This window comes from Sesamum indicum, linkage group LG10, assembly GCF_026168435.1.
Source record: "Sesamum indicum cultivar Baizhima isolate 11 linkage group LG10, ASM2616843v1, whole genome shotgun sequence".
NCBI lineage: Eukaryota > Viridiplantae > Streptophyta > Magnoliopsida > Lamiales > Pedaliaceae > Sesamum > Sesamum indicum.
In genome coordinates, this window is record NC_142666.1 from 21,614,172 (window position 1) to 21,638,701 (window position 24,530).

The 24,530-nt window shown below is 33.4% G+C and overlaps 3 protein-coding genes and 1 long non-coding RNA gene across 4 annotated transcripts; all 4 read left to right on the forward strand.

Moving 5' to 3' along the window:
* Positions 1–936: 936 nt before the first annotated feature.
* LOC110013296 (uncharacterized) lies at positions 937–1,765 on the forward strand. The gene is made up of 2 exons (XR_002288471.2): positions 937–1,136; positions 1,270–1,765. It is a non-coding gene; the product is annotated as an uncharacterized LOC110013296 (long non-coding RNA).
* A 1,934-nt stretch (positions 1,766–3,699) lies between these two features.
* LOC110013298 (uncharacterized) lies at positions 3,700–5,628 on the forward strand. The gene is made up of 3 exons (XM_020699480.2): positions 3,700–4,029; positions 4,106–4,228; positions 4,967–5,628. The coding sequence occupies exons 1-3, from the start codon at positions 3,934–3,936 to the stop codon at positions 5,423–5,425; spliced, it is 678 nt and encodes a 225-aa protein (XP_020555139.1). The 5' UTR covers positions 3,700–3,933; the 3' UTR covers positions 5,426–5,628.
* A 3,328-nt stretch (positions 5,629–8,956) lies between these two features.
* LOC105178877 (sequence-specific DNA binding transcription factor) lies at positions 8,957–10,723 on the forward strand. Its single transcript, XM_011102445.3, has 3 exons — positions 8,957–9,218; positions 9,576–10,198; positions 10,480–10,723. The coding sequence occupies exons 2-3, from the start codon at positions 9,632–9,634 to the stop codon at positions 10,576–10,578; spliced, it is 666 nt and encodes a 221-aa protein (XP_011100747.1). The 5' UTR covers positions 8,957–9,218; positions 9,576–9,631; the 3' UTR covers positions 10,579–10,723.
* A 3,374-nt stretch (positions 10,724–14,097) lies between these two features.
* PFD3 (prefoldin 3) lies at positions 14,098–17,429 on the forward strand. Its single transcript, XM_011102444.3, has 6 exons — positions 14,098–14,295; positions 15,078–15,135; positions 15,578–15,649; positions 16,351–16,470; positions 16,560–16,661; positions 17,075–17,429. Exons 1-6 carry the CDS (start codon positions 14,168–14,170, stop codon positions 17,153–17,155), a joined length of 561 nt encoding a protein of 186 aa, XP_011100746.2. The 5' UTR covers positions 14,098–14,167; the 3' UTR covers positions 17,156–17,429.
* Positions 17,430–24,530: the final 7,101 nt, after the last annotated feature.

Genomic DNA, 24,530 nt, shown 5'->3' on the forward strand with positions numbered 1-24,530 from the left:
TACTATTAAAGTTGAATACGACCAAAAAAAAATCATTTATAAATTCTATAAGTAATCATCTCATATTGATTGCAATTTGCAAACAATAATTTGAGCAATTATACGCTTGAAAGGTTTCCTTTCACTAGCGAGGCTCTTTTCAAAATAAATTTATGATGAGATTCATAATAAATTAATACGGATATATAATATTTTACATGACGGAACATCGATCAAGTCGCAAACAGTATAAATATGTATATAAGCACAGTACTTCCTTTAACAAAAATCCATTATTGTTCTGGACATAATTTAAGGTCCAAAAAGTAAGTTCCCATCGTGTGCTAACCTGGACACTAAAACATGTATGTCTACCACCAACCAGCAAAAGAGTAGTCGTAAAAGCACCCAACAAGCAGCATATCTCTCTTCACACTGTACATATAATTGTACTTTTTCTCTTCATATTTTAATGATATATAAAATTAAATTATCTAATTTCATTTATTTACTTATTAGTATAGAACAATATTTAGAATTTCAATTAATATAGAAAAAAATCAGTCCATATTGATGGTGTTTATTAAATAAAGTGAATTATGTGCATATTTTGAAGTATATAATATATATAATTAATTATTGCAGTACTATTAGCTAATTAAAGTAAAAAAAAAGTATTATTATATATGTGTAGTTAATTAATAAAATTGATAATGATGATGAATATATACTTTAAGTCCAACATTTCCAAGTCCTCCACTGTCTTGGTGTTTTTTAATTTGCAAAATTTAAAAAGAAAGGTAATAAAATAATTGAAAAAAACGACCAATAATGAATAATTATTGGTCTAAAGAGTTTGGTGGAGAAGCATAATAGATTAATTAACAACCAAAAAGAAGGGTTAGCAACTTAGCATAATTACATAAACATGTCATTAATTATATATTGTGTGGAGGGGAAACCATGAAAGATGCTTCCCTTCATCTTCCTTAATGTGATCAATACGTGTCTATTACTTTATTATTTTATTCTTAATCTCGTTAATGTTTTTTCATTCCATTTCCACTATATATACCCCCCACTTGCCAACCCTTTTTCTTACACATAACTACTATATACTTACCAATTCTCATTCTTATAACATATATCCCTACCTGGTAATTAATATCTATATTTACAAACGTGTGGATACCTGTATATATAAGTTTGCTATAATACGTAATTATTGACATTTTATTCTGGAAATTTTTTAACTTTTTTATTTAACAACTCTAATGATGTTTTTTTCAGGTAATGAAGACTTGTGTTGTTCTCCTTTTTGCCTCTCTACTGATTGTCGGATTTATGGGTGAAGCCCATGCAAAAATCTCTAACCGTAGGCTACTTGGTCCTGAAGTGAACCGTAACGTTCCTGGAGGACCAAATGCCTGTTATCATTGCCTCGCTGGGGGGAAAATTCGCTCTCCTAACGCACCAGACCAAGTTCATGCTGACTCTGAAATCAAATTTGATCACAGCTCGTTCCGCCACTAGGTGTGTGCTATACTGCTAGCTCATCCTATACTCAGTGTGTGTTTCTCGATCGCACTTGTGATTCGTGTATATTGTGTAAGGACGAGGAGGTTGAGGTGTGTGGTTTGCTTGGAAATTACTAGGTACGTGTATAATGTGAAACCAACATGGGTTTCACGATTTCAGGAGTTTTGTGATTGTCTAAGTTGGTCATGTGCGTGTTTGTGTGTAGTAATTAAATGAAGGTTTTAAATAAAGCGTGGTTTGATGAGCATATATGTTACACTGGAACGATGAAGTGGAGGAGAATCATCAGAAGAAAATATTCATTAATCGCTTTTGTGTTTGCTTTTTGAATTATGTGAATCACGCGGGCAGGCACTGCCAGCGTCGGAATACAATATAAAATGACCAACTTTCTCAATAACATAAGAGAGAGAATAAACCTGGTGAGTAGGGGGGAGAGCTCTAGGCTCTAGCCTTTTTACCAGGATCTGTGTTGCTAATTCCACGAATATAATTGGCTGCAAACTTTTGTGCATGAGCTTGGAATTTTCTCAAAATCAGCAATCTATCTCCCATCAACAAACTGCCCAACATTTCATTCATATCAACCACCACCTCAACCCTCAAACAAACCAACAATACCAATTCTGATTACATCCACCTCCATTCAAATTTATTATTTGTACCTATTTTTTATAATTTTATCCTATATTTCTTAATTTTGTTTTCAATAGATAAATATATCATTTTGTTAATCAAAATCCACCCAATTTATTGATATTATAAATAAAAATTCTTATTTAGCTCCAATTTACTTATTCCAAGTCACAATTTTTTTTTTACCAAACGACTCTTATACATTATTCACACACTAATGTATGTAAGAAGTTTCATTTTCATCTTTATAAAAGGTAGTTTGATCACGAAAAAAATTATTTGACCTGTAATAAATTAAGTGTCCCTCAATATGATTTTTTTATTTAATCTTTTTGTTAAATTTCATTAATTTTGATTAATGTATGGATCTATTTGTTGATTTTTATCAAAATATAGAGGGTTTATATGTAATTACACAAAACGTTAGAAATGGTGGTGTAATTATCCTTTATGATTAATGATGTCTTATATATAACTTTATCCAGGCGTAATCATTAAAATAATAATTTAATAAATTGAATTAATAATAAAGCAAATTGATATAATTATTTTTTTGTATTAATAAAGTAGATAAATATAGTGAGAGTGGAATAATTCAAAGTTATGAAATGAAACTTTACTATACAACACAGAAGTGTAGCAGTAAGAGATGAAGTGGAATTGGAAGAAGCGACAAAAGTTACCTGTACTTTATATTATTTGTCACCTTCCTTGTGTGCAGTTGGAGTTGGAGCGTATTGGTTTTGGGAACTTCACCATATATAGTAAAGTCACTCATCGGGTGAGTGGGCAGTCCAATGCTTAGCACTAACTACTCAAAGTGGAGCACTTAATTTCCCCTAATTGTGTACCCATCAATCCCCTAATTATGATTAAAATTCCTACTTTGATGCTCATAACCATATGAGTAGCAGCAAGCTCCTCAAAATTTTGCCTAATCACTATATTATTATTATTATTATATGACTAATTATTCAACTTAAACTATAGATTAAATGTAATAAATTTTTTTATGGAATTATTTTCTAGTTGATCGAAATTTCCCATTTTTTTTTTTCAATGTTGGATTTTCTATTCTAAATATAATTCAATTTTTTAGTTCATTAAATGTATATTTTTCTTTTTAAAAAGTTAAATTGAATAATTTTGTTTTTCATATTCAGGTCGTGTATATATTAACTTGAATAGCATATGAAATTATATCTGAGTCCAACTTTTCTTGACTATGTATTGTCTAATTAATTTTTCATAAAAATATAGGGTTAATTACACTAATACTTCTATAAAAATACAAAATTATATATTTAATTAAAAAAATTAAAATTATATTTACAGTTCCTTTGAAAATTCGCTATTTACATTTAATATTATTTCATTAGAAAACTGTTGATATAAACAATAAAATAAGATCAATTTCTAATTTTACTCTCAATTTAACATTCTTGTATAATAATTTTATACTTAAAAAGAGAAAAATATAATAATGTTCATGACATTAATACAAACCTCAAGAACTAATCTAACTGCAGTTACAGTGTTCATCTTGTTTCTACAACAAGAAAAGTCAAAGTACGGGTTTAAGTTCATACAAAGCGTTTATAGTTGAATTGGAGAAGCGAAATTAAACTTCTTTACTATAAAAGTGTGGAAGAAACGATTTTGGTTGAAACTGTACAACATTGCTGCGATTGATACAGGAGCTGACTTGACCCGGGAAATATCAAATATAAATATATTCTCGGCATATTTCAAATTTCCCGCTCAATACACACAGCAAAAATGAGAGATTTTCAACTTCAAACGCCACAGAGAGATCAATCTTCTGGAAATCGCCGATTGAAATCCACTTCCGAGAACAATAGAAATCTGCGCAAGGTACGGTTTCAATCCATTTGGCGTACTGCATAACCGTTGAGATATTTTAATTTCTGACCTGGAAAATTGTTGTTAGGTCACTAAAAAGAGTTTGAATCCGGCATTTAAAGCCGTTTCAGAAGAGGATATTGCGGTTTTGGAGTCTCTGAAGGAATTCTCTGAGGTTCCTGATGATAATCCGTTTGCCGAATCTGCTGAGGTAGTGTGATTGATATTTTACTTTCATTTTTGTTTTTTCAACTAGGAGGAATATTCATTTGGCTTATTTGTGATTGGACATGATTTGTTTCCTTTTATCAGCTAAGCACGCAGAACTTGTTTGTATGAAGTATTATTTTTGGTGTCACTGGATATATATACAGTAATTCTTCAAATACAACTTTGTTATCTTATTTTATCTTTTAGTTTGTTTCAGATATAAAATTCTCTATTGAGTTTTATTTTGGCCTTAAGGTTTTTGCCGATACAGAATTTTTTGTTTTCAATTTTGGTAATTTTCCAATTCATTCCCGCTTCCTTGTAACCTTTAGGAGCGAAAGTTCATAAAATATACAGCAAAATCTGTGATGATGCATTATCTGGTTGCTCTTAGATTGCTCTGGTGTATTAAAGACTTTTATCATTTTATATGCGTGACAAGGAATAATGTCATTCATTTGTCAACACCAGGAAAACTCTTATGCACTAGTGACTAACTTGCTGGACGTAATAAGTTCATCTAATCAGTCTGCGAGCAGGAAGCTCAAACAACCCTGATTGTCAAGTTATCATACTGCACTGTTTGGATAATTTCAATATAATAGTTCGTTGATCCTTGATATTCATTGGGAAGAATAAGAAAATTTTCACTATGCTGCAGAACACAATAGTTTCATTTGGATAATTAAATGTTTTTCCAACTGATTTCACAAGTTTGATAGTCTCGTTCTCTTTCCAGAACTTTATTATTTCAGTAAATCCAGTGGAACCACATTCATCAGAAACAGCTGCTATCTCAGATATTACTTCTCCATCATTATCCTCCTCCTCTGTAGTTACTTCAGACGCGCATGTAACCATCAGTGCCATGCAGAACAAAGGTAAAATTCCTGTAGTAGATTCTTCCAAGAAGATGGAACCTATTGAGGCAGAGGTGGTAATAAAACATCTGAGGGAAGCTAGAATTCAGGTCTTGAATTCAAAAGACGTGGGGCCTTCAAAGAAGCTTCTGGATGCTCTGATAAATATCATCATTGAAGAGTTTTATGGTGGTCTATATGATGAGAAGGAATGGCTTGATAAATTTCTATCAAACAAAGCTAATCTGGTTTTCCTGAGTTTAATGCTGGGGATATTTGCCATAATTATGTGTGGATTCTTACATTATGGATTTCTCACGGGACCAACGCCAACTTGATGTTCTACTTTTGGATATGTATACTCTTCCACTTACAGCTCATTGTTACCCCTTCTCCTTTAGCTGGGTTTTCCTAAGTTTTGGGCTGGGACTGGAGCCCACCATAACAACTAATCTTTGAATTGCTGCCTTACAGAGGATATGCGTGTATACATCTTTTGATGATAACTAAAAATTATGGCATGGGCACGATGTTATGTAAATTCTGATTTGTTGTGAAAAACTGAGTTTTCTGTTTTGCTTGAAATAGGTATTGTTTATATGCTTGTGTTAGTTGCCCCCACCCCTAGGTTGTCTATATGGATAGATGACCAATCTCTGCTCTGGACCATGTTCAAGATTACAATACTGCTAAGCATTTATTAAAAGTTCATTTCTTAAATGGAAAGGCTGTTAAGGATCATCTTGAATTTTCATGTGATGGCAACTCATCCATTCAAGTCCTGCAGAGGGTTAGCTTGTTCAGTATAATCCTTGATCATTTCTCATTTCTCATTTGTTTTTGTGAGAGTTTATTCCTTCTCAAAACCTCGCAAAGATGAACAGCCCTTTATATAAATTGAGTTTAGGAGTTCGGCTAGAAAAGTCCTTACATGGAGCTTTTTACTGCATCCTGTCTTTCTGTGTCAGGTATAGCTAAATTCTTTTTCTATATCATGAAACTATGTTCCTCTAAACTGTAATATGATTCTGTGTTTAGAATTAATAGGCTCTGCATGCTTGAAATTGCCTGATATCTTTAAACGAGGTTCTTTCACATAACTGTTGCCTTATATACTGTTTCTTTCATATATCCCCGAGCTAACAAAGAGGAGTTTATGTGCACTATGTTGGTAGGAATCCATCTGTTCATATGCATGAAGTCTGAGCTCACTACACTACAAATGCTCCAGGCTGTCTAGAAACAACTCTGTTAGCATGCCATAAAGAGTTTAGCCATATCTGATCAGATACACTTTGATCATTGTACAGCAACTTATAATTATTGTCTTGTCATAGTTTGCCTATTGTGGTGCTACATTCTTAATATTGCTAGAGTCCATCATATTGTACCTTTTTTTCTTTTTTTTGATTTCCTAAGATAAGGATTAATTGTCAATATCTAAAATAATGTAATGGGAACAAAATATACTGAACTAATGATTTCATTGATCTGTTTTTAAATGCATTATATGTGTCCGCATCCAAGAAAATAAACAGTGTTAAAAATTAAATAAGGTTCAAAATATATTGCCATTCTCACACTTGCCAAGCACTTTTGCTTTCTTCCTGACTTCTTCTTGGTAATCTGAAATGTTGGAGTTTAGTTGCTTTTGTTTTTTTGCCCCTTCTCATTGGGCCCTGGTATATTAGGTGGCTGCACCTTTAAAAGCAACTTGACCCCAATTTAAAAACCTCTATTTGAGACAATTATTGAACAAATTACATATTTTTCTGGATGTAGACCTGGTTCAGAGCTTGGGTGGACTGGATTTTCCCCTTATTTTTCCCAAATCACGCTGTCTACTCAAACTAAAACATGTGCTGTAACAGGAACCATATACTCTATAATATTCCCAAATCACGCTGTCTGCTCAAACTAAAACTTAATATCTAGATGGCTACATATTTTATGATCTCCCACCTCAATTATCAGGTGTGATTAGTGAAAGATTTCCACCAGTAGGTGATTTCCGATTCCCAGCCATCAAGTAACCACATCAAATTTATTAAGAAGGTAACCTGTGACTTCTACTTGTCGAAAATTCTGTCAGAGATAAGAAACTGACAATTCGCTGTTACCAACTCAGTCAATGGGATGAAATAGGACAAATGGAGATGGAGTTAGATACAGATTTGGACATGATTCAACCATTGATCAACAAAACATATGTTGCATTAAGCTCTAATCTGAAAGCTTCTTAATTCTTTGATGGTGTCTCTTGGTAAGGGGGCAGAAACTTGTGGCTTATGATGATCTCTGCAAGTGTTCACACATTTTTATGCAATTCTGAATGTTATAATGTAGCGCACATGGTACCATGATCTTCTTGAGAATTTGGATTGGGCTTATGATTAGAGTGCCTTGTTTCAGGTTTGGCCAACTCATAATTACATAGCCATTTGGAAATATCTTCTATCAATAACTGTTTGAGTCAAATTATTTGTTTAATTCTTTTCTTGCATAGCCTTCACTTTGATTGAAAAAGAAAAGCTCCTCAGTAGGCTCCTTCAGCTGTTACCCTACATATTTTGGCTGTACTACTTTTCTTTTTTTTTTTTTCCCCAAAATTTTCAGTGGTAATATAAGAAAATTAGATATAAACAATCCAGCTATTCCAATATTATTCTAACCTCATTATTAATTAAGAGAATTTTAGAACTATTTTATTACTCCATCTGTCTACTTTTATAAAGTAAATTGCCATATTTGTTAAAAAAAAGAAAAAAGAGATCCCAAGAGTCTGCTGATATTATTGTAAAATTCATCATATTAATTAATGTGAATAATCCATTGTGAGCCTCTTAAGGTACAGCTAATCTAAGCTTAAAATAAAGTAATTAGTGATTACAGCAAAGCATGTGCCCCAAGAAGATGGAAGTGACAAATAATGAGAGTGTTGCTCAAAGTGGGGAGCCTTTGGTTTGCATCTACAAATTGCCATCGGAGCCTGCACTTAGCTGTAATGCTTAGGGATCAAAAAACAGAGTAGGTGACAGAGAATAGAGATAAAAACCACATGCATTGTCTTTTGGGTTTTATCATTTTTCTTGTTTTATAAGAAGAAAATTGTGCATAATCATTGATCATGAATTCAATTAATGATTGCACGGAAGGAGAAGAAGAAATTATGGAGGGCCCTGATAGCAGTCAGTTCTTGTTTAGTGGAAATCCCTTGCACCCAATCCTAGTATATATCATTATAAATTGTCAATCATCATATCATATGAGAATAATTTGTGTATTAGAGAGAAATATTTTTCATTTTGAAGAATGGATGGAAGACAATTAGAAACATGTGAATTTTGAGGTTTTGGGAAGCATTTTGGAGTTTGTTTGAGTGATGATTATGTTGTCAAATATTATATGGATTTGGATTTTGTTGGAAATGGGATTAAAAAGAAAATGAGTGGGTTCAAAACTTATATGTTTTTGCCTTTTAAGGTAGGGAAAGCAAAAGCAATAAGGGAGTGAGAAGTTGTAAAAAAGGACAGTAACGGGGACAGAAAGCGCACATGAGAAGGGGGCCTGGACAAGTGCGCGGGCCATGCTAACCACATGGGCCGAAACCCAAATTTCATATTGTCGCATACAAGAAAAATAAAAACTATATTATAACTGTGTTGGATTCAGCCTAAGCCTATCGTCTCTTTCTTCAATTTAAGAATTACTTACATAAATCATTAATAAGGAAATAATTACTTCACCACTAAGTTAGGAGGTTCATTACCATTTTATAATATTTTAAGAAATAATAAGCAGTATGATATGAATAAATAAATAAGCTGATTTATTTATTGTATGTCACAAACACAGACTCACCCGCAGGCAGATAAAGATTCATTCAATATTGAAACGACAGGCTCAGGGCTGGGGTTGGGTTGAGTTTTCCCCGTGATTCCTATAAAGCTTCCTCCTCTTCCAGTCCCACCATTTCTCCTCCACCCCTACCTTATAATAACCCCCCTCCCACCTCACAACTTCGTTTCCATTTCTTTATTTTGATACATAGATAGATACGCATGCCTCTGAATATCGCTGCTGAATCCATCCCAACGTAAGGCCCAGCAATCGCTTATCAAGCTTCTTCAGGTGATCATCCATTTCATCATTTTCGATTATTTTAAAGCTACTTCACAAGTTTTATTTGCCAATTGATTTTCTTTTTCCGCAATTCATTTGATTTGTTTCTCTCTTGTCTTCCCATTCACCATCCGCTTCTTATTTGTCCTTATGAAATTTATCTTGTTTGGTTAAATCTATTTATTGGTATTCGTCTGTTACCTGGAATCTCATGTTTATCTCAGGCTTAATCATCATTTATTGATAGTTGATAGTTGATAGTTGTCAGTCATTAATTTTGTATCGCCTTTTGGTACTAGCTTTGAATCTACTCGGTACTTCTTCTGATTCTAACTCATAAATTTATATATTTCATTGTATCTGCAGCTCCAAATTTGCGAACCGATTATTCGTTTATAAATCTAGGTAAAAATAAGAGAAAGATGACGTCATCCCTGTTATCATCAAATCCAGCAGTGAATTCCGACAGATCATCCACCAGGAGGAAGAAGAAGAGGAAAATCCAAAACCAAGCAGAAAATCTCCAACACAATTCTCCACTTCAATGGAAATCTGAGGCTCAGGAGCAAATTTACTCATCGAAACTGCTTCAAGCGCTGCGGCAAGTCCGGGCCAGCAGTGCCTCATCCGGAGCTCAGACATCGGCTCCAAAGCGAGTGCGAGATGCCGCGTATAGAATTTTAGCCGCCACGGCGAAAGGCCGGTCGAGATGGAGCAGAGCCATACTCACGAACCGGCTCAAGCTTAAGTTTATGAAGAAAAATAACATCGTGAAACGAGAACGGAAGCTTATGACAGTAATAACCACGGGAAACAGCCGGATGCAGAAGAAATCGAAGGTGAGTGTTTTGCGATTGAAATCCAAGGGTTTACCGGCAGTTCAGCGCAAAGCGCGCGTCCTGAGTAGGTTGATTCCCGGTTGCCGGAAACATCCATTGCCAGTGGTTTTGGAGGAGGCGACTGATTATATAGCCGCACTCGAAATGCAGGTAACATACATATGCACAGACACATACGAAAAATTCCATGAGTTAGTTAGTTCTGTTAATGTGATAATAATTGTGGGCACTATTTTGCATAATTTAACTTATTAACAACTTGAATAAATTTGAGGCGATTGCTATTTGTCTGATTAGTTAAGTAATTAAAACCTCACATTTATGCCTTTGTTCTTATTTCATATGATGTTATGAAACTTTTTTTTATGATTTTTCTATTTGTATAATTAATATGAAAACTGCTGATAATAATCCTGGTTTCGCTATTGCAGGTGAGAGCCATGAGTGCCTTGGCCGAGCTGCTTTCTGCTTCTGGCTCTTCTTCTAGTGGAGCTGGTCAACTCAGCTCAAGTAGAATGCCCCCTAGCTAATATGGGTTATTCTTTTTTTTTTTTTTTTTTTCTTTTCTCCTTTTAATGATTCAGATATTCTCCCACCTTATGAATATCCTAATGTGAATTATATTTTCTAATTTCCTTTTTCTTTAGAAAATGAAAGTTTGTGGTGGGTTTTGTATCTTAAGAATAATTATGAATGGGAGATGATTAGGAGGAAATAATGTGGGTTAGGTGCAAGGAATCGAGGTCACAATCTTCTTTATTCACGTGGTTGCAACTTTAAAATTTTGCAATGGGGTCCTTTAGAATAATTGAGTTTCGAATCTTTGCCCTTTTATTGTATACAACGCTTTAACTTAACCCCAATAAGCTAATAGGAGGAGAGTAGCTGCTGTTGATTTCATATTGTGATAAAAGGAAGTGAAAGGCTGGCATGTGGTTTGTTACTTTAGGAATTATTGTCCCAGTCCAGTGCATCCACTCTTTTGATTCAAGCGTTCGCACATGGTGTGTTGATCGATGCTGCGTAACATGTGGTATGTTGATGCCAAGTTATATGACCAAAAACGAAATTGACTGTAGTATAATATCCATTTGGAGAAGTTTATATTCCCATTATAATCTTGCATGTAGTTCCTATTCAAGAATTTGGAGGATCTCTCTTTGCGTTCTGGGGTTGCAAATAATATTGATAGGGGGGGTTGGGTTTTGGCTTGTGAAAATTCTAGCATCAATTAAGAAACCAGCTTTTTATGCCACTCCACCTTATCATAAGCCAGAAAAAGTTAGAGAAGAGTAATGAAAATGACACATGTCTCCGGACATTATTGACCTCTAGATACATGAATGCTTGGGTTTTTGTCTGAGTTACTGAAAGAGCATAATTCTTAGAGATGGCATGGCAGGAATAGGATAGTTAAATTTGTGGCCTTAAAATTGCTATATGGCAGTACCAAGAGTGGTAACAGCTCCTTTCCTTCATTACCCTATTTTGGGGAGTACTACTACTGTTAACACAAGAGAAGAGAGGAGACTTTATGGGCTTCTATAACCGTCGGATCACTCATTACTGATTTGTTCACGTCATTTTTTGAGATGTATCATCAACTGTCCGTCATTTCATTTATATATTTATTTTTTATTTTGAATGTCCAAAATTCTAACAAGCTTCAAGTTTTATCACAATTTTATATAAATGTAGTAGTGGTAGGAGAGGAGGGAGAAGGACAAATTGTCCCCCATCATCTGTGCCAGATTCATTCGATGTGGAGTGATGTTGATTTCATCACTATACTCGATTGGATTTATGGGTCGGGTACATAATTTTGAGTAGCAACAGTGATGATTGAGTAAAGGACCACCTACATGAAAATGGGAGCACGTAATAGGGAGGGCTCTAAAGTCAGACAAATCATGACACACAACACTTGCACTTGCACTTGCACACACCACAGTCCATTAATTCAATTAGACCTCTCAATGCACCAAATTAAATACCAGAAAACATGTACGTTCACCAGTACCCATGCCATCCCCCTCCCCTCACTAATTCTAGTAACAACTCATCATTTTCATTTTCTGGTTTTGACATTCATGAATTTATTGTGCAGAAAAAGCTAAGCGTTTTGCTGTAAGGACACTTAATTATGTCGCAACCTTTAATTTAGTTGCTGGCAGGCACATGTTGGTAGTACGTAATTGGTGGTCAAAAAAAGAAAGAGGGCATACCATACTATCCTACCAAGTACCAACCAAATTGTGTCTCTCCTCCTCTTCCTCTTTAGGCTGCACAAACAAATTATTCAAAACTATTATTAGATGTTTGTTTAAGATATTGTGCACTACACTCTTCCCTAATATATACCCAACTTACATCTACTAATGAAGAAAGAGAGCATGATTTCCTTTATCTTTGTTGTTGAGACTCGATTTTGAATCGTCTCTATTTTAATAAGAAGAATCGAACTCAAATATATAATTGTATTGCAATGATTATATATTAAATAATAATTTATGGAACTTGATTGAATAAACATACTAACAATTTTAAAAGTGTAATTTTATATCCACTATTGAACACACAATATTGGTTCTTTTAGGGGGTTGTTTCTCAAATATTAGATTATATATAATTAAAAATCCTGTCCTTAATTTAAAAACCTAGAAGCCAGCCATAATAGCTTCTTGATCACAAAAGCTTAAGATAAGACAGCATCACTAAACCTGTCCTTTAAATCTTAATATCCCCCACTTGACATGCATCATCTTATCTTATTAGCTTAATCATCACATCTAATTCAACATATATACATTAACAATATTAATTATACCTAAGTGGGAACTATAAATATAAATATAAGTGGTTTGGTCCAATCAAAAAGTGGCAAGGCACATGGGCACTCCACCAAATTGGGTCCCAATCCCATTTCATAAAATTAAAGTTTTGACAGTTTCAAACAAGTGCGAATTAAATTCCAGTTAGCAGAAACTATAAGAAATGTGTCGCAAAAGAGGAATATGGGCTCCACCCACCATCAATTCTATGGTGGCTGCCATGTGCTAAATGCACCTACACTAACACACCACTGCTTCAAATTCATGTTGTGAAACTCAGATCCTTCATTAAATTAAAATAGTAAGTGGATTATAAGGTAGAAGGGATGACAGAAATATAAATATATATTAAATTAGACATACATTAGTATATATATAAAAATGGATTTGTGAGTTAATTGATAAGGTTGGTTATTTCATAATTAATAGCAGATGATGAGAGTGGCGTGCACTTAGCATGATGATTTGATTGGGTTTCTTAATTAAGTATGTGGGATTATGATAGAGCAGCATGGAGATGGGCATGAGATGACTTGTATTGTTAGCAAAAGGGATCCTGTTATCATCTTGTCTCAAATACCTGCACCCTGCAACATATCAATGAACAATAACTCATATCAATCACTTTGATTTTACATTTTGGAACTATTCATTCTTCTTCTTCTTCAATTCCCATCCCTCAAAATCTACTAAAAACACATCAGTTCATCCTACACTAAATGATTATGGCTACATTACAAATATTTTTTATATTTTTGTAAAATTATAGATACACACTTTGAGGGATATTAATTTAATATACTTTAACAAGTATTTGTGTAAAAAAGTTTCTCACTGAATAGGAGTGTACTTCTAATTACAATTACAATATCAAGAAATGAACTTGTAATATATATAATGATTTATTCCATACTTTCTATAACTTAATATATTTTAAGATTGACACCACTAAGTAACAACTATACTGTACTCCATTCTTTATTTTTTAATTCTAAAATATAATATATAATACATATTTCTTTTCTGAAGAAACTATAGAAGATTATAATCTTTATACTTAAGCATCAATAATAATCAGCCCGCTGTAATTGTAATGGGCCATTAGTCTTTCAAGCCCATTAAGAAACCAGCCAATGGTAAAATTGAGGCCCACAAAGATAATAATCAGCCCATAACAGAAACCGGAGCCCATAAAGAACGAACAAGGAAAATGGAGGCTGCACGTTGACCCTGCTTCGTCCTTGTCTTCCGACACACACAGACACACAGTGGAAGAACTCAGGCAGAAATGTCTACGTCGGCTACAGTGACGGGGAGAAGGGGAATTCCTGCGGCAGCGTTTGTCGAAGATGTGCAGACTTACCTCTCTCAGTTGAATCTCGACGTAAACTCCGGTCTCGCTTTTCTACAGGAGAGGTATTTACGATTTTATCCTTCTATTGATACGTATCTCTAGTTTTGCGGTGTGTATAATATGTTCCGCTATTTAGATCACCTTTTTTGTTGGCGTATATTATGCAGTGTGTGTGTTGTGCTTTTGTTATCATTGGGCAAGCTTGGTTTTTCGGATTGATGTTTACACCAGGAAGTTGATTTTTGTTTTCTGTTTGCATGTATAAATGTAGCCGTATTGCTGTTGACTGTCAATTAGTTCACTATTCGAATGCAATGTTGAGTAGTTTAGCTTATACATAACAACTACACGAATAATTATAGAGAAATACTAGTAATGCTTTACTGTTTTAAATCAATGTTGTAATTTTGTACAAATTGGAGTCCAATGATTTGGTTTTGGTGGAACTTCTTGTTCTAGTAACTGTAATGCTGGCACTGACTTGAACTCTAGCACTGTGACCACTATTATTTTCATTGGAAAGGATCATCTAACTAAACCGATGAAGTGGAAGAGATCCAATTGAATGGAATAGAGAGTTAGAGAAATGGGTTTATCCATCCTTGTCTTTTTAAAATACAGAAGAAAGCTCTTTTAAGGAAATGCAATAAGGTCAATAAGTAAGGTCTTCTGAGCCATGCCATATAAACTGAAAGTTTCTCGAGCTCTTCAGCAACTTAACAAAAAACTTGTGGTGTATTTGGTTGCCAAAATCCTCTGCAAGAAGTCTTATTATTGTTTGCGTTGTTAACTTCATTGCATTCGCCTTTTACCAATTCTGTTTGGGGCACAAAAACTTTGACAGACTTCAGCAGTACAGGGTTGTGGAGATGAAACTTCTTGCGCAGCAGAGAGATCTTCAGGTGTGCCAACTTTTTGTTGACTTGTGTGCGTCAAGTTTGTATATTTCCTTGAAGCAAGTAACTGAATTCTGAGTTGTTGTAATATCCATTCACAAATAAATCTGATTGGCAAAATGAACTGGTTATTGCATTTCCTTTTCTAACAGATCTATTGCAATTTAACTTCTGGCTTGAGCTTTTGCTGTCGTCTAGTAGTAGAGTAGCTGGTATTTGTTACTACTAAAAGTAAGAAGTTGCCTAGTAGCCAAAGCTCATGCATATATAGGAATCTTACTTTCTGCCAAGTCTCGAAGTTGTGAATATGCAATTAATTTCCCATTATTTGAAACTATGAAGCTGTAGCTGGATGCTGCCTGATCATTCTTGTGGTGCTACTTTGCCGTCACTAACATCTACTTTTCATATAAATTTGATGGTGCATTTATGCGTTGTTACACAACAGGCAAAAATTCCCGACATTGAGAAGTGCTTAGACGTTGTTGCAACTTTGCACGCTAAGAAGGGTACTGGTGAGGTTCGTTTTTCATCTTTTAACTGCTTCTTGGAGGATTTTGTATTTTTCTGGTTTTGAAATTTTGGTGTAGACGAATATATATTACGAATAACAATACAAACAAGGTGCATCAATAAATGTTAGGTAACCTGCATCCTCGTCATGGAAATATACTTACACTTTTTTCCAAGTAAATATGACTTTCTCCTTGATGTCTCACATAAGTTGCATACTGCAAATAGTCGACCTTGGGCTGGCTTATGTTCTATCATTTTGAAGCTTTTCTCAGATACTGACGCTTGAATAAGTATGTCTTGGGAAGCAGTGACCTTCAAATGGATCGGGATTCAACTAATAAATGAGCATTATGATAAGACTATCTTTTGTTTCAATTTTTCTGGTTTACCAGTTGAGTTTGAATCCTCCTAACCACTATTCTTGAGTTTCGTTTACCATGTTCTTATTTTAATATATGATGTTGTGTTCTATGTCCACTAGTGCCTGTTAGTATTCGTAGCTCGTTGTATCACTCCCCTCCCACTTTGGTTGGGGAAAGGTTTCTGAATCCCCTTAGATAGCGTGGTTCTCTTCCCCGTAGTAATTGGTGTACTAGGGGTAGACCGTGCTGTTTGTGCTTCACGACCATTTTGTGATTATGATCATAGCTGTCTGCTCTTGATATTTTCAGATGTTTGTGTTCTTTACCTTGATATTGGTTGCAGCCAATAATCGCTGATTTTGAAGTGTCTGAGGGCATTTATTCACGGGCTCGTGTTGAAGACATGCGTTCAGTTTGTCTATGGCTTGGAGCAAATGTCATGCTAGAATATTCATGTGAAGAGGTAATTAATTACCCATTGTCAGCCGAGGCCTTGAACTTGGAATTCTCTTCAGCACATGCCTTTGAGATATATATTTTGAAATAGTGCAGGCAACTACCCTTCTTCAAAAGAATTTGGAGAATGCAAAAGCAAGTTTAGAAGTTCTTGTTGCTGATCTACAATTTCTGAGGGATCAAGTGACGATTACACAGGTAATTAGTTTATAATATCTTTTAGTATTTCTGGGAACATGTAGAGGGAAATCAGGAACTTAGGTTGGTTACTCAGTAACTGGTAGCATATTCTTTTCGACACATCCTGAGCAATTCCAACGGATGCATTTTTCTCACCATAAATATTAATATTGCACTTCACTTGTTAAAATTCACATCCGTTGTTCTTTTGTCTGTTTCTGTTTTGTTATTATTTCTTTGCAGTTCAATTCTGTGGTATTGGTCCACATAATCAACATGAAATGAGTCTTAACCAAAGTTTTAATTCAGTGTTAGAGAAATGATGGTATACAACATGCCTGTGTATAATAGATCATTGCAGGCCACTTTGCTTGGAGTTTAGATGATATTTATTTAGCCTTTATATTTGTCGTTGCTGGTCATTTTGCCAGGTTACTATTGCTCGAGTATATAATTGGGATGTACATCAACGTAGACTTCGGCAAGGTTCTCCTGCTGCTTCTGAGTCGTGAGATTCTTGATGGGGCTGAGGTTCCTGGTCTAGACTATGCCTGAGGTCTTCCTTCTGATCTCTTTTTTCCCAATTATCTTTATCAACATAACTCTGGAAAAGTCATTTGAGCTTCTATGCCAAATTTTGTTAATTTCAGAATATCTCTGTCCAACTAAGAAAAAGAATATATACTTAGTCCTGTTTGATTCTCAACAATAGTTACCATTCTCTGTTGTAAGTAACATGATGGAATCTTAGCATCTTGATCTGTATGAATGATTTTTCGTCCTCTCGTTGCTGTCTGATTCTTTCACACTAACATTCCAGTTTTAATAGCTGTACCATAGACCACTGAAGTTGAGACTTTTTGCTGAATGTTGAATGTATCTAACTAAACATTAGAATGAGCAGACTTGTCACAATGTCTATTAATTCGTGGTCACTTGTGATTCATATCGATAGTTGTATCTTTCAAGAAAAGTAGGCACTTGGATCTTTCAAGTATTACTTGAGGCTGGCTTTCATAGGGATAGGAGCTTATGTTATAGGCATGATACAAGACTTAGGTTCTCAGTGGGATGAACCTTGACATAGTCTTCAACAGCCGGGTAAAACCGTCTTCACTTTTTGACGTTGAAACTCTTCAAAGCTTGATTCTTGACTACAGGAACGATTACACTATTGAAAGATGAACCCAAGTTTGAACATGTTGGTTGTGCATGTTGGCATAAGATTACACATCTATCTCAGAGTTTCTTGACTAAGTGTGTGTCGGTCATACCCAGAGGACACCCAACTGTGTTGTATAACGCGGTGCCTCGATATTTGGTAACTTTGCCAGTGTGTGTTGAATCTTGAGGCATTATGAAAGATTGGAACCGAGTTCAAATTAAACCCTGATGGAAGTGTGAAATCTTGAGATGGATAAAGGTGCAATGGACACGGGTCGATCTGACGTCATTATGGCATTCAGGGGTTTATGTGGTGAAAACTGAACACTGAACACCACCATCCCTACAATGTCGTGGCTGGTAAATCCCCACCCCCCTAAAACTGACCACTGAATCTTTGGACACTTGCATGGTGGGTTTCCTTAATTTTCGCTATAGAGATTTGGATTTGATACTTGCACAGTAAATTCCAAATGCACAAGCAAAATACAATAAAAGGAAGGCGTTTAATATTAAAATTGTAAACAAGGCAGAAGAAGGGCATAATTTTAGATGGATAGGGCAGGGAAGGGAATGGGGCCGTGTTGACATAGAAATGCGTTCTACTTGGGTTTCTAAAAGCGTGTTGACAGTTGAATGGAACTGGACTTGTTCACATCATTCTTGAAAACTCGTCTACTATATATATATATGAAATAATGTATAAAAAGAAGAGGGGAAGGAAGGCCTCTACACTGTACACTGTACAGCGTACTCGAAATGTTTTTGGGACCAAGTTAAAAAAAAAAAAAAAGGTAAAGAGAGATGCACCAAAAAAAGAATAAATATATTATAGAGAGGCGTACACGCAACACGAGGCTGATTTTGTCTTCTTTTGTCTGACGCGTTAACCCCTTCAAAATCAAATATATTTTTTTCTCTTTTTATATTAATAAAATGAAACAAAAAGCTGTTGACTTTGACCTTTGATCATGTGCTGACACAGTTTAGACCATATTTATTTATTATTAAAAAAAGAAGAAAGAGAGAGATGAATGTTTTTGAGGGATAATGGGCGCAATCATCGGGTGAGTGTTCAAACTTGTAGAGGGATTTCAGGTCAACCTTTCTCCTTCAAATCATACCCTTTCTTGCTTGCTTGCTTGATAATATACATGTACATATATGTGGTATGAAGAATACCACGAATTGAAGTCCTTCTTCTTCCTTGAATTTGATACTGTCTACTAGCTAGAACAAAAAACATTTATAATAATAATCTTTAAACCTACCTACATAGAAAGCGTTAATATTACATATATAAAAATATTATTTTACAGAGAGAGAGAGAGAGAGAGATTGATGTAGAGTAAAAATCAATTAAAATTGTGTCATAGAAATTGTTGTTTACTAAAATTGAGGGTTTTCAAGTGTCAAAAGTCAAACAATTAGTTTTTGGTGATCGAGGAAAAATATTTGTTCCCTATCCCTCCATTATTCTTTAACACATCTAAATAATATTTGGTATGGGGGTGGAATAAATAGTAGTTGTGGGAGGAATGTGTCCACTTATATTTCTTTATAACTGCATCTGCATGCCCTAACCTACACATTATTATTTTAGCAACCATCACTATGAGAAACCATATCTAGACATCATGAGAAGAATAATGCATTTTGCGTTTTATTGTATATTAAATTAAAATCAAAAAAGGAATACGATGAAGCGAGTGATCAGTCAGAAAACACTAACACATTTTTTAGGAAAGCAACATTTGAACTACATTTGGGATTGTTATTTGTTTTGCATCTAAATGAATTAGAGAGACTTATTCTTGATTAATATTTTTTTGTAGCAACAATTAAATCCATCATATATATGGAATTAAGTTATATATACAACAATTGTGATGAAATGGAAATAAAAGAATTGAGATGGAGATGGATTGGTCCATGTGAAAGTTAGGAAGATGATATTGGATCATCCTAGCTACTACCTACTACTCTATAACCCTATAAATATATACTCCCTATATTAATATATTTATAACAATTAATATATATATTAATGAATAGTCAAATATATGTAGGAATATTTTTTCAAAATTTAATTTGTTTTTTGACCTTAATTGATCCATCTTCTTCTTTTAAATATAAACTCCATAATTAGGTGTGTAATTAATTAATATATATAGAAACTTGAAGTTAAACCAACACATGATTAATTGACCTTATACCTGATTGCTCAATTATTTAACGTTTTAATATGTCAGTAAATTGATAGATTATGGTGTGAAACAATATATATGTAATTATAGGCCATACTCTTTTTGTAGTTAGAATGGGAAAAGAAAATTAATATGTAGTTATTACGTACCAAAAAGGGATATATAGTTAATATTTTTAAAGTTGATAATATTATTAATAGTTGAATATGTTAGTGAGCATATATATATATATATGGATAATTAGCGTAAAACATATATAGGCAATGGTTATAATTAAATCCGTATGCTTGATTTTTCTTCTTCTATCAAATATATATTAACCTAAATTTGAGCATAGAAATAAATAATAGTCAACTTGGTTAATTCGGTGAAAAGTAAAAAACTAAATATTTAATTAGTTTTAGTCATTAATTAATATTGATTATCGATCATCAATTCCCTACTCGTGTTTATTAATTATTTTCATAAACAATATTATTATTAGTGTGTACATGCACTACTTATATAATTTCAGCACGTATAGAGAATAAGACATTGATTAAGGTATGATTATCATAATTCTAGTTTTGATTAGGTAAAAGAGCATCAGTTTGATGTTAACACATTCATTTTTATCTTGCAAATATTGAGATCCATGTGGAGCTACTAATTCTTATAATGAATCCAAACCCACCTACAAATACATGCAACATATATATATATATATATATTTCTATCCTTCTTATACCACCAAAAGAATAAAATATTTTTAAAAATAATTAAAATTATAATTTATAGTCTGCATGAATTTTTTGGTCAGTGCACCATGCACAAAAAATTAAACAAAATTTAAACAAGACTAACATATTGAATTACTTATCGAACGAGCTTTAAAATCAAAGGGTATTTATATTATTTATAATTATGTCAAAAATTTAGAGAATTCGTTAGAATTTATCCTATTTAAATATTAGTATTTTGTTTATGAATATTACCATGAAGTTTCTGGTGTTAGTGTATAGTAATTGCAACAAAGACTTCTGTTAAAAGATTAATCTATGAGAAAATAAAGTATATATATATATATATAAAAAAAGGCAGACGACGCACACATATATATATATATATATATATTGTTTTTGGTTGGTCAAAATTAGTGAAAAGGAAGAAAGAAGAATTATTAATTATGACAAGAAGCAAGTGTTGAGATTGATGTAGAGAGTATGTCAACCCCCCAAATAGATACAAAAATGGTGACAATATATCTACCTTAGACTTTTTCTCTCATTAATTCAAGACCTCCACCATGCATTTATATGCCTGCGCTAACCTTTTCCAAACCTATAGTTTTGTTATATGATATGTTTGTGATCTGATTGGTGTTTCTTAAGTAAAGTAGCGTCTATATTGATTTTGCATAAGACTCATAATTTTGCATTGCTATGGAAATAAGATCTTAAGGTTATTAGCTCTTTGTCTGTAATTAATGTGGAATCAGATTTGGATGAATCAAATAAATCACAGAGCAAATGTACCGCACATGCCATGTAATTGGTTACTTCCTCTAAATTGTACACCAATCACACGACAAATATATTGCACTTATCATATGGTGGTTCAAATTTGCCAAACTAGGTCCGTGTTAGAATTTTTCATATATATATATATATATATATATATATATACACACACAATAAATCATTTATTAATTATATGACAATCACTCCTAGTAGGGCGAAATACTTTTTTTTAGTCCAATAACACAAGGGTAGAATTTGTGTTGGTACCACACTACTGCAGCTGTTGTTTTTAGTCCCATAAAACTTATAATTATGCATTTTTAGCCCCAAAAAGCAGCGTGTATTGTGGTTTTGAGACTAAAAAGTTCCAAATCATATTTTTTGGGAACTAAAAAGACGTGATTTTTGAATTTTATGGGACTAAAAGTGTCACCTGTCATAGTTGTGGTACCAAAAAAAATTCTACCCTTATTTTATGGGATGAAAAAAGTATTTTCCCCCTTCTAGTAGTATTTAAAAGAAACTAGCATATTTGAAACAAAATTAGACTTGAAAATTTTTCAAATACAATGAGTATACCCCTTCTCGACATTATTATATATCCACCACAAATTTCGACGAATCTCGCTCTAACTTTATTGTTTTAATTTACAACATGAGATTTATAAATGTAATTAATACATAATTAATTGAAAGTGTTGGGAGTGGAATTTAATAATTAGAGAAATAGGAGGAGCTCGAAAAGTGTGAAACGCTAAAAAAAAGAAAGAAATATTAACGTGTAATGTAAGAAAACATAATTAATAATTTAGAGAGGGAAAGCGCGTTAAATTGCATGTGACCATGTCGCCCAGATTATGCTAATCAAAAACTAGTCTTTTATCTATAAATTGCTGTGATCTAACATCACATGCAACAGGCTTTACTGGTTGTACTCTGACGCTTGCGGCGGTGGTACCTTCATCCGACATAAATTGCTGGTGATGGCTACGGAGACCTGGGCCGTGTATCGCGCTTCTTTGTTTAAAATTTCCTATGTTTCAACTAAATTAAATATAAATACATAAGTATTTGTAATTAAATTAATTATAGGGATAATTGTACTTATAATCTCATCTTCTCAAATTTAATATAATTGTACATATATATATTATTTGATTTAAAAAATTACATTTAGTTTTCAACAAATACATTCATTTATTTGCAAAATTCATGAAATTTATTGATATCACAAGAAAAAGTGAAATAAAAATATATATTTGTACCCAATTGATGTACTTAGACTTATTATAGGTCAAATAAATCTTATCAAATCAAACTGTGTGCCCTTAAAAGAGTGAAGATGTACCTCTCTCTTTACGTATATTAACGTGTGAAGATGGATGTAAATTTGAAAGGGAGGAGAAGGAGATGGAGATGTAGAATTTAGTGGGGTGAATGGTGTGTGCATAATGGAGAAATATATATGTAGGAGATGAATTATTTAGGTGAGAATGATTTGAAACAGATGCTGCTCAGAAAATGTCCAAATGTTTAATCATAATTTGTTGGATGCATTGCCTTGTCTGTGCTGCAATTATAACATTTGGATCACACTTGACACTACTGCTACTACTACTACTACTCTTTTCATCATTGCATCCTGCTGCTGCTGCTGCTGCTGTAAGGACGAGCAATATATATATGTATAATGTATTATGTAGGTAGTCCGTGTCTGGACCATAAATACGTACATATTCCTCTTCCCATATTTACATGTATATGTTTTGATGAGATTAATATATGATTTGATGGGTGCAACTACCAAATTTGGGACCCTTTCTCTTTCCAGTGATTAATATATCTATCACAATTATTATTATAACTTGTCTAATTAATCATGCTTCCTACCTCTATATATATCATCCAACCATTAATTATCGCTTATAAAGGTGAGGGCCCTTTCCCCATCTATACACCATGCATTGCATGCCCCTAACTTTACCAACTAATAAATCATGCACACAATTTTAATTACTAATTACAACCTAATTATTAATATGATTAGTCTCAAATCAAATCCACGCACATTAATTATCAAGGAAACTTTCTTTTTCATTTCTTTATATATATATATATATATATATATATATGGAAACTATTAGCTAGTGATGAGCCCAAATAACAAAGAACCTTTAAATCAGAGAAGAAGGAGAGGATATTTTCTATTCTGATGGATTTCACCAAAAAATCCCATGAGAGATTTATAGGGGGAGGCCATTGATAATTACAGTAAGAGAAAGAAACGGCGAAGGGGAAAAACTAGAAAAGAGAAGTCGGCGGCGAAGATTTAAGAGAGGAGAGGGAGATGGAGACGACGAGGTGAGAGAGTAAGGGAGGGTTAGATTAGGGTTATATCTGCAGAAAATAAGAAATTTTTCTTCAATAATTGCTCAAAAGTTCTTTGTGAACTTAGTTTTTTAGTGGAAAAACTTGAGCGGTTGTTGTGATTGAGCCTTGTGGCTATTTTGAGTGACTGGGTCTGGGTGGTGAGTTTTGGGTTCAAACAACCGGTATAGTAGTTGTCGGTCTTGGTGGTTTTTTTTTTTTTTTTTCTATTCTTGTTCTTTATTTACTGTTTGATATTATTATCTACTTCTATAATTATATTTTATTACTTAGATCTGTATATTCTTTTAAGTTTTTTGTAATATAGTTCCTGTTAATATTCTTTTAATTTTTAGGTCTATAATATGAAGGTTTTTTTGCAACCCACTATTGTCTGTAATAATTGAGTTAAAGTTTAACTTCTGGGTTCATCATTTGAGGATTTTCACCCAACATATATGATTTATTATACTATTTAATATGTTCAAACGATTATTTCAATAAATCGATAATTCAAGACAACTAATGTATTCAAATGAGAGTAAAAAAAAATAATTATAGTAATAATTATTAAGAAAGGTAGAGAGATGTGTGTGAGTGGAAATTACAAAGTTTAAGTTTGAAAAATGGAAAAGAATAGGAAAAAACAA

Bases quoted from the DNA above. Each gene is read 5' to 3' on its own strand.
- PFD3 (XM_011102444.3), top strand. From the start codon at position 14,168: ATGTCTACGTCGGCTACAGTGACGGGGAGAAGGGGAATTCCTGCGGCA. The intron at 14,296-15,077 runs GTATTTACGATT...AAACTTTGACAG, and splicing joins CTCGCTTTTCTACAGGAGAG to ACTTCAGCAGTACAGGGTTG. The intron at 15,650-16,350 runs GTTCGTTTTTCA...TATTGGTTGCAG, and splicing joins CTAAGAAGGGTACTGGTGAG to CCAATAATCGCTGATTTTGA.
- LOC110013298 (XM_020699480.2), top strand. From the start codon at position 3,934: ATGAGAGATTTTCAACTTCAAACGCCACAGAGAGATCAATCTTCTGGA. The intron at 4,030-4,105 runs GTACGGTTTCAA...AATTGTTGTTAG, and splicing joins ACAATAGAAATCTGCGCAAG to GTCACTAAAAAGAGTTTGAA. The intron at 4,229-4,966 runs GTAGTGTGATTG...TTCTCTTTCCAG, and splicing joins CGTTTGCCGAATCTGCTGAG to AACTTTATTATTTCAGTAAA.
- LOC105178877 (XM_011102445.3), top strand. From the start codon at position 9,632: ATGACGTCATCCCTGTTATCATCAAATCCAGCAGTGAATTCCGACAGA. The intron at 10,199-10,479 runs GTAACATACATA...TCGCTATTGCAG, and splicing joins TAGCCGCACTCGAAATGCAG to GTGAGAGCCATGAGTGCCTT.